The following is a 9,053-nucleotide window of genomic DNA, read 5'->3' on the forward strand; positions in this document are numbered from 1 at the left end:
CTACCTTCATTTTCGCTTAGGAAACAATCGAAGATTATTATTGCTTGCATGGCACTGCATAACTTCATTCGAGACAGTGCTATACACGATCGAGACTTTGACCAATTTGTACCTACTAACCTTGTTAATGATGTACACTTAGGTGAGAGTAGAAGTAACACATCTGATGAGTTAGACATGAGTGCATTTCGAGATGCAATAGCTACTGCCTTAGTGTCGTAGGTTATTTATTTAGAATTGTAGCGATAGTTAAGTTGTAAAGAAGTCTCATTTTCTTAATGTAATTCACTAGTTGGCTCGGTGTATTTATCTGTTTCCATTTTTCAATCAGAATCTACAATCTCCCGTAAATGTCGTAAATTAAGGGGGTGTTTGAATGCACTAGAGCTAATAGTTAGTTAGCTAAAAATTTGCTAGTGCAATTTTAGCCACTAACCATTAGCTCTAGTGCATTCAAACACCCGCTAAGCGACTTCCCAGTGACGGTTCATTTAAGTGAACCGCCAGTGTATATATATTTCCACTGGCGGGTTACTTAATACAGCCGCCAGTGGAAATACATCCTTTCCACTGACGGTTCAGTTAAGAGAACCGCCAGTATATATTATATTTCCACTGGCGGTGTACTTAATACAACCGCTAGTGTAAATTGATCCTTTCCACAGACGATTCTGTTAAGTGAACCGCCAGTGTATATATATTTACACTGGTGGTTTGTTAAGGCGGGCCCACCTATTTTTTTCACTGGCGTACTGTAACTGAAACCGCCAGTATAAATTTCTGCGTGCTGCCACCTTAGAGCTCTTTTCTACTAGTGACACTGATCCAGTGGTAGCTGCACAAACATGTTTTGCTTGCTTTATCACTTGTTGGTCCAAAAAACTCTTGACGACATATTATCTGCTTTACAGGCTACTACAACATGAATGGCTGGCCTGGCCATGAACCACTGCATGTTCGACGACATCGGCGCCATGAAGTTCATCAACTCGTGGGCCGAGACGGGGCGTGGTGTCGCTGAGCTCACCGTGTCGCCGTTCCTGGACCGCAACGTCCTGAAGGCGCGCGACTCGCCGGTGCACACCTTCCCGCACCACGAGTTCGCCGAGATCCCCGACATCTCCGACACGGCGGCGCTCTACGGCGCGCAGGAGCTACAGTACCGCTCCTTCTGCTTCGACCCGGACCAGCTGGAGCGCGTCTGCGGGCTGGCGCTTGCCGACGGCGCCCTCGGCCGTTGCACCACCTTCAAGGCGCTGTCGGGGCTCGTGTGGCGCGCGTGCACCAAGGCGCTCGGGCTGGCGCTCGGGCAGCGCACGAAGCTGCTGTTCGCCATGGACGGACGACGCTGGTTTGTGCCGCCTCTCCCGCGGGGCTACTTCGGCAACGACATCGTGCTGACCAACGCCCTGGCCACGGCCAGCGAGCTGCTGTCCGTGCCCGTGTCGCGCGCAGTCGGGCTGGTGCAGGAGGCCGTGCGGATGGTGACTGAAGACTACATGCGGTCGGCAGTGGACTACTTCGAGGCGACACGAGCCCGGTCATCGCTGGCGTGCACGCTGCTCATCACCACATGGTCGCGCCTCGAGTTCCACGGTGCCGACTTCGGGTGGGGCGAGCCCGTCATGTCGGGCCTAGTCACGCTGCCGGAGAAGGAGGTCATCCTCTTCCATGTTTCGCGCGAGAGCAGGGGAGAGCGCGGATCGAGGCCGCAATCCCGTCTGCGAGCAGTGATTCCGCACGATTTGGGTGCCGGATTGCCTTCCATGTAGAGCGCGGGAGCATGGGATGCTCATAGAGAAAGGGAGGCACAGGAGGAGGTGGCCGACCTTCCATTGACGTTGCGAGGACTGCGGGTTTGGAGATCTGGCTTCCATTGACGGCGCGGGAGGAGGTGAGGTGGCGGACCTTCCGAGGACTGCGGGCGATGAGATTTGGCTTTCCTTTCATTGACGGCGCGGGCGCGGGAGGAGGTGAGGTTGCTACATTCCGAGGACTGCGGGTTTGGAGATCTGGCTTCCATTGACGGCGTGACAGGAGGTGAGGTGGCGGACCTTTCGAGGACTGCGGGCGAGGAGGAGATGGCGGACGCGACGACGCGGGTGTGGGATGGACGGGCGGGGATCACGGTAGTGAGAGGCGATTGCGGGAGACAGAGGCAGGGGCATGGGCGTGCTTCACCAAAAAAAAGGTGGATGCCCACTCTACCATCATATAGAGTCGTAGAGATATATATAATAAGTGTTCCTTTATTTCACAATATATATCACATAGGTTTAACAACAGATCATTGTGTGTGCAATGCATATAGTATGCCCTTTGTTTTCACAGTAGCAATATAACTTATTCTCCAGCCCTATAAATGGCCAAAGCAGCAGAAGGCCTTCCGAACCAGACGCTCCCCATACACGACCTTGTCATACTTGGCGACGCCGCCTGTTTTCTCCACGCACAACTCAACGGGCTCTACGGCAGCATCAAAATCGGTCTGCACCAGCATTGTTTAAAAAAATTAAAATGAAATGAATTGAAATGATAATCGATCTGTATGCATGCATGCATGCATGCATGATGTGTACCTCATAGAAAAACACAGCAGAAACGCGGCGTTGATGGGAGCTGTTGATGACTCTATGAACTGTGGGTTGGTAAATTCCATTTGACCAGACCTAAATGAAATTAATTAACATTATCCATCCATCCTAGGGAATAGGGATACAAAACAAACAAACCTGGAGCATGTCACCGATGTTGCAAAGAAAGGTTTCAGGAATCGGGTTGGCACGTATCCACACACCGGAACGATTTTGGACCTGTAAATTGCATCGTCAGAAAAAAAAATGATTAATCTAGTGATAGAGTACTGTACAAGAGAAACCCAGAACCAAGAAAAAAATTAAGTTACCTCAAGGGCACAAATGTCATCATCCTGGTTAACCAGTGTAACAAGTCCTGCATGCATGCATACTATATATATAAACAAGACCAGAAATAAACTTGTTGAAGAGAAGAGATGCAGCACTAACCGTAGTCTGTGTGCGATCCCCTTCCGTCCGAACACAAATAAAATGTTGAACAAGTAAGCAGCTAGCATATATATATCAAGTACAAAAAAAATGTAAACAACAACTAACGACATATATATACACGTACATCATCCCAGTATCATCAGTGCGTTTCTCATCACTGCTTGAAACAGGGTAGCTAACCAGCCTGAGAGCCCAGTAAGGATCTCCTGCTATTCCCCTTTCAAAGGCATCAGCAGGCCCACCCAATGCCAAAGCTATACCTCGCATGATCTTCCTTGACAGATCTGAATTAATTGTCGTCTACATGTTGCATTAATTTATTGTGATAATAAGAGGATCGGAGGAGAATGGATATTATATATAGTAAGTCAAGAAGTGGACCGACCTTTGACAAGGCTGATATAGTTTTCCAGCACTACCTTCAAATTTGATGGGTATTCAGGCCTGGCATGGTACCACCATACTTCAGATTTAAAAATTTTAATTGTACGATACAGAAAACAAACAGGAATTTAGAAACGTACCACAGATTGTCTCCTTCAAGTGTTTTACCAAGGTCTCCGTATTTGCCAGGTGCAATAGGAGTCAAGCACTGCAATATATATATTCTTCTTGTTAGTTTAGCTCTCAATAATTAAAAATTAAAACATGAGAAGAGAAGTACAGAGACAAAAGGCTCTCACATTGACTGCTTCGTGCATATCACGTTTTTCCTTGGTAACATTCTCTCCTAGCTTTTGATACCCTCTGGAAAGAACGATCATTTAATTTTAGAAGGGCCTCGACACCCAAAAATATAATATAATGGACCTCATAAGGACATTATATATTGGACAAGTCACACACACCTATACCCACTTTGACGTGTCATCTTAATCTTCATCTTTTCCTCATGTGGAAGCTGAAAGAATTTGTGTGACACATCCCTCACTTCCCTCATTAGCATCTCACAAATGCCGTGGCCTTTCTGTTGTCGTAGCGAGTTATTACAAGTATATATATATATATATATATATATATATATATATATATATATATATATATATATATATATATATATATATATATATATATATATATATATATATATATATATATATATATATATATATATATATATATATAGTTACCTCATCAGTTAGATATTCAGCCTTTTGTTATTTTCATTCATAACAAGGAAAGTAAGTTCAGTTGATATACAGCTGAACAAGTAGCAGTTCAGTTGATATATATATATATATATATATATATATATATATATATATATATATATATATATATATATATATATATATATATATATATATATATATATATATATTGGTAACTCATTTTCGTTTTTATTCAAACATCAGAATTAATATTATTGCAAGTGAAATTAAGCATATGTGCCAGTTTGCTTCGAAGTTTCAAGCAAATCGTCAGCAGTGTACATGAGTACTGCTTACCACATAAAAGAATCCAACCTCCTTGCAAGCATAGTCCAACGTTAGAACAACTCGTAGCAAATCCTTATCATTTGCCATGTCTGGATCATCAATCTTTTTGACAAGTGGGGCAACATCTGACAATGGGGGGAAAATAAAAGACAAAAGAAAGAAGCAAATGGCAGACCACAAATGATAACCGTATATTTCCAAATCGACATTGAGATTTTTTTTTTCGATAATGAAAGATAAAATCCATCTTCAGACATTCTCTTACCACTAAGGCCCTGTTTGTTTCTCTTCATTTCGTGGAATTAAAATTCAGTTAATAAAGTAGGCTATTTATCTTGGGATGTGGCATGCTATTTTCTAATGTGCATTTTTTAACACTGTGATGACACTAACATATATCTACTGCTACTACTAATCTATTATGTACAATAATCACTGCTTTCCCGGCTGTAAATATGAATGGCAGTTTCCCGACAGATCTCTTTGGCATCGCCAAAGTCACCGAGCAGCAGAACATGGTTCGAGAAGCTAATGATATAGCAGAACATGATATAGCAGATCTGTTATCTACTACATCCATGCATGTAGTTCATGTGTGGAGATTCATTATATTGGTGTGAAACAATTACTGAAAGACATTTTTGCCAATTTCCTTTTACTGGACATCTTACTTCCTTTATAGTTTATGTGAATCCATGTACTAATATCATTTGTAACCTGTTATATGTAATTATATGATATTGTATAATTTTTCTGTGATTCTGCCTAGAATTTTACATGCTTTATTTGCACTTATTTATTTTTATAAGAAATCATATAGTAATTTGTGTGGCCAAGAAAATCGTCGAAAACTATGGTTTTTTACTAATTTATATTTTCAATAAAAGAAATTATATTCAGTGGCAAAAGAAAGTAGTAGAAAACAAACTGTATTATTTTCAACGGATGAAAAAATATGCACACGAGCCTTTTTTGTGGCCATCCCTTATTTTTTTCAGCCTATTTTATTTTTTCGATGAGGATTTTTGGCTGAAATAAACTGCGAAGCTTCCTATAGTGTACCATAATCCTTCAAAAAGGAGGATCGGAGAAAATGTAGCAAAGAGAAACTACAAAATAAAAGGAAAAGAAGAAACTCAAAATTTGTAACAAGCAGCTAGTTCACTAAATCAAGGGTGGTCACATGAAGTATATATACAATATATGAAAATTTATATAAGATGTGTTAGAGGGGTCAGTAAAATCTTACCGATTAGAGGAATCGCCGTGACATCATTGGAAGAACCCATATATTGTTTGTTTGTTTGTTTGTTTGTGCGCACGTACGCTCAATCGTGAAATTAGAGAGATGTTCCAAAAGCAAAAACTAAGACTTAGACTTGCTATATATATCTGAACGAAGTGAGATGCTGGTGATAATCGATCGAGGAACTAATTAACGTGGAGCGAGTCGTTCTTTCCTTTCTTATATATAGGGCCTGCTAGCTGTTCTGTTAAACAATTTTATTCTACTAGTATATATATATGCTATAGGACAATTATATTTGTCATGCAGGTCTATATAACTATATTGATGTTGATATCAACCTATATCTATCCACGTGAATCACGTGATTGTGTGTCTATACATCTGAAAGATTTTCTACAACCCCACGCTTAAAAAGATCGTCTCCAACAACCGGCGGAAGTAACTCTCTCCACGTTATCCACGAGATTTTGGGGCTAGATAGGTTTTTATATGATTTTCGGTCATCATTTCACCTACTTCAATTAATTACCTTTTGTCATAAACATCTCTATTAATATTATTTCAATATCACAATATATGAAAAATAGGGTTCTTGGAAAAGAGAGAACCAGTTTAATTTGTTCTGGGTGATTTTCGGTCCCCTGTTTTATTTTTATTGGACCCCATTTGGATCCTTGAAATTGTATATTATTGTTGGATATATGGGAGAGTACTTCTAATACTATAGGGAAGCGAGTCAAAAAGAGTGCCATATATATGATGCGCATGATAATTTATAGAATTCATTTCTAGTTTCCACCCATGAAAATTTAAGATAGACTTATCCGTAAACTTTACAAAGTTATGGATTCTAGGATCCAAGGCAACGCTAAGGTATGTTTGGTTGAGGGGCGGAGGAGAACGGAGTAGCTTCAGTCGCCCCGATCGCTTTCACGTGCTACCCCAATCCTCCACGCCGGCCGGAGCACCGATTCCCTCTCGTAGTTGCCTACCTACCTACGGCCCTGTTTGTTTGGGCTTTTTTCAGCTTCTGGCCACCAAAAGCTGCTGCAGACCGTCAAACGCTCCAGCTTTTCAGCCAGCTTCACACCGCTTCATACTATTCCCCATAAATTTTAGAATATGTTCACAACCAACAGCCAAGTTCACAACCCTCGGGCTCAGTTGCTTCGGCAAGTCACTCTTCAGCTCGATGGATTTCGCCTCAGCCATTTACACTAGCGCCTTCGTCATATGAGCAACAATATCCAGGACAACCTCAAATCTAGAAAAACACACCACAACGAGATGTAAGGGAACAATCTGAAGCCAAAACAGTGAACAATATTGTACCAGAATCGAAGCACATCTACTGAAACGTCTGAGGGGCTGGATCAAGCATCCGAAGCTGTTCAAAAAATCTATTATAATTTCAGTTTTTCCTTTACATTTCTGTCCCGGGAAACATGAAGAAGGTATATCCTTCGACACTCTGTAATAAATCTGAGATTACACCATCTAGTGTAACAAAAGAAAAGGTGTAAAAGTTCCGAAGTCATTCCTAAGGGGATGCAGAGCTCAAACGAAACACCTAGTAAAGGTGTAAAAGCTCTGAAGTCGTTCCTAAGGGGATACAAAGTCAAAAGAAACACCTAGTAAAGGTGTAGAAACTCTGAAGTTGTTCCTAAGGGGATATAGAACTCAAACGAAACACCTAGTAAAGGTGTAATAGCTCCAAAATTGTTTCTAAGGGGATGTAGAGCTTAAATAAAACACCTAGTAAAGGTGGCAAGGACTCCAAAGTCGTTACTAAGGGAATGCAGTGTCATGATACAAAAACTTACAGAGACACACTTGTTTTCTTTCCCTTTTTATCATCATCATCTTGCACCAAGCATCATGCATCATACCATCATTTCATTATCATATCATGCACATCACCATTCATAAGTATAAAGTGGAAAGAAGGGTAATTGCTCCCCCCATGTACAGGTGAAAAAGGAATCCGAAGCAGTTCCCTAGGGGACAAAAAATCACATCCAAAAGATGAAGGTGCATTTAAACTTTATGACGTCCCTTTGCTTCATACATGATTTTTATTATTGAAAAGATTATATAGTGGAAACATAAGGGCGAAGAAGGGGAAATCATTCTGCTTTAGCAACCAGATAATCCTTAACGTATTGTTAACTAAACAAGACCTTCGACTGAAAGAGCATTTCTCTAGGAAGCATGAAAAGAAGGGAAAGTGTTTGTTCGTCTTTGGCTCAAAAGGGTACATATACTTATTTCACGCTAAAAGGAAAATGTGCCATTGGGCCATTTCTAAGTATGTTGGTGATTTAGTGTCCAACACAAGTGCCTAAGTGTTAAAAGGTGGACAAAGTACAAATCAAGTATAAAGGTATGTTTCTCAGGCTTAGTACATTGTTTTAGAGACTAATGTATTGTGTCTAAGTGCTGGAAACAGGAAAAATCAAAGTGAAATTAAAGATGGCTTTGTTCAGCCAAAGTCAGCTCTGTCTAGGTGCACCGGACAGTGTCCGGTGCGCCAGGCTGGCTCAGGCGAATTTGCTGCTCTCGGGAAGTGATTAACGGCGTACGGCTATAATTCACCAGACTGTCCGGTGAGCCAACGGTCGGCCGGGCCAACAGTCGGCCGCGCGATCCGCGCGAGACACGTGGCCGAGCCAACAGTCGGAAGGGGGGCACCGGACAGTGTCCGGTGTGCACCGGACAGTGTCCGATGCGCCAACGGCTCCAAAGCGCCAACGGTCGGCTTCGCCAAATAAGGAAGGAGATCTGCACCGGACAGTGTCCGGTGCGCCAGGCGACAGAAGGCAAGAATTGCCTTCCTGGAATGCACTCAACGGCTCCTAGCTACCTTGGGGCTATAAAAGGGACCCCTAGGCGCATGGAGGAGCACACCAAGCATTCTCTAAGCATTCCTAAGCACCAAGACTTCGATTCCGCGCATTTGATTCTTTGTGATAGCAATTAGAGCTCCATTTGAGTTGTGAACTCGCTGAGTTGTGTTGTGAACTCTTGTTGCAACTTGTGTGCGTGTTGGTACTCTGATTTCGTGTCTTGTGTGTGTTGCTCATCCCTCCCTTACTCCGTGCTTCTTTGTGAACATCAAAGTGTAAGGGTGAGAGGCTCCAAGTTGTGGAGATTCCTCGCAAACGGGATATAGTAAAAGCAAAGTAAAACACTGTGGTATTCAAGTGGGTCTTTGGACCGCTTGAGAGGGGTTGATTGCAACCCTCGTCCATTGGGACACCATAACGTGGACTAGGCAAGTGTTGAACTTGGCCGAACCACGGGATAAACCACTGTGTCTATCTGTGATTGATCTTC

At 42.3% G+C, this 9,053-nt stretch overlaps 2 protein-coding genes across 5 annotated transcripts; one reads left to right on the forward strand and one right to left on the reverse strand.

The window, feature by feature from the left end:
• The first annotated feature begins 926 nt into the window (after nucleotides 1–926).
• LOC103642623 (omega-hydroxypalmitate O-feruloyl transferase) lies at nucleotides 927–1,772 on the forward strand. Its single transcript, XM_008665852.1, has one exon. It carries the CDS (start codon nucleotides 927–929, stop codon nucleotides 1,770–1,772), a length of 846 nt encoding a protein of 281 aa, XP_008664074.1.
• A 457-nt stretch (nucleotides 1,773–2,229) lies between these two features.
• On the reverse strand, nucleotides 2,230–5,953 carry LOC100283644 (uncharacterized). 4 transcript variants are annotated; one of them, XM_008663764.3, is made up of 13 exons: nucleotides 5,718–5,792; nucleotides 5,531–5,577; nucleotides 4,478–4,593; nucleotides 3,878–3,996; nucleotides 3,713–3,776; nucleotides 3,554–3,621; nucleotides 3,415–3,473; nucleotides 3,154–3,313; nucleotides 3,027–3,046; nucleotides 2,906–2,952; nucleotides 2,733–2,813; nucleotides 2,580–2,669; nucleotides 2,230–2,488 (listed from the first exon to the last, which is right to left on the reverse strand). In XM_008663764.3, exons 3-13 carry the CDS (start codon nucleotides 4,553–4,555, stop codon nucleotides 2,357–2,359), a joined length of 918 nt encoding a protein of 305 aa, XP_008661986.1. In that variant the 5' UTR covers nucleotides 4,556–4,593; nucleotides 5,531–5,577; nucleotides 5,718–5,792; the 3' UTR covers nucleotides 2,230–2,356. The 4 variants fall into 4 exon arrangements, with proteins under 4 accessions (XP_008661986.1, XP_020400674.1, XP_008661987.1 ...); XM_020545085.1 differs by lacking the exon at nucleotides 5,531–5,577 and having other exon boundaries at nucleotides 3,878–3,930; nucleotides 5,718–5,919; NM_001156545.2 differs by lacking the exon at nucleotides 5,531–5,577 and having other exon boundaries at nucleotides 2,234–2,488; nucleotides 5,718–5,905.
• Between the last annotated feature and the right edge of the window lie 3,100 nt (nucleotides 5,954–9,053).

This window comes from Zea mays, chromosome 10, assembly GCF_902167145.1.
Source record: "Zea mays cultivar B73 chromosome 10, Zm-B73-REFERENCE-NAM-5.0, whole genome shotgun sequence".
In the NCBI taxonomy this organism is placed as follows: domain Eukaryota; kingdom Viridiplantae; phylum Streptophyta; class Magnoliopsida; order Poales; family Poaceae; genus Zea; species Zea mays.

What these genes read in the sequence shown, in the direction of transcription:
- LOC103642623 (XM_008665852.1), top strand. Translation starts at nt 927, where the DNA reads ATGGCTGGCCTGGCCATGAACCACTGCATGTTCGACGACATCGGCGCC.
- LOC100283644 (NM_001156545.2), bottom strand. Translation starts at nt 5,757, where the DNA reads ATGGGTTCTTCCAATGATGTCACGGCGATTCCTCTAATCG. An exon ending in AGGTTGGATTCTTTTATGTG is followed by an intron (nt 3,997 to 4,477) that starts GTAAGCAGTACT and finishes CTACGACAACAG; the next exon opens with AAAGGCCACGGCATTTGTGA. An exon ending in GGGATCGCACACAGACTACG is followed by an intron (nt 2,953 to 3,026) that starts GTTAGTGCTGCA and finishes GCATGCATGCAG; the next exon opens with GACTTGTTACACTGGTTAAC.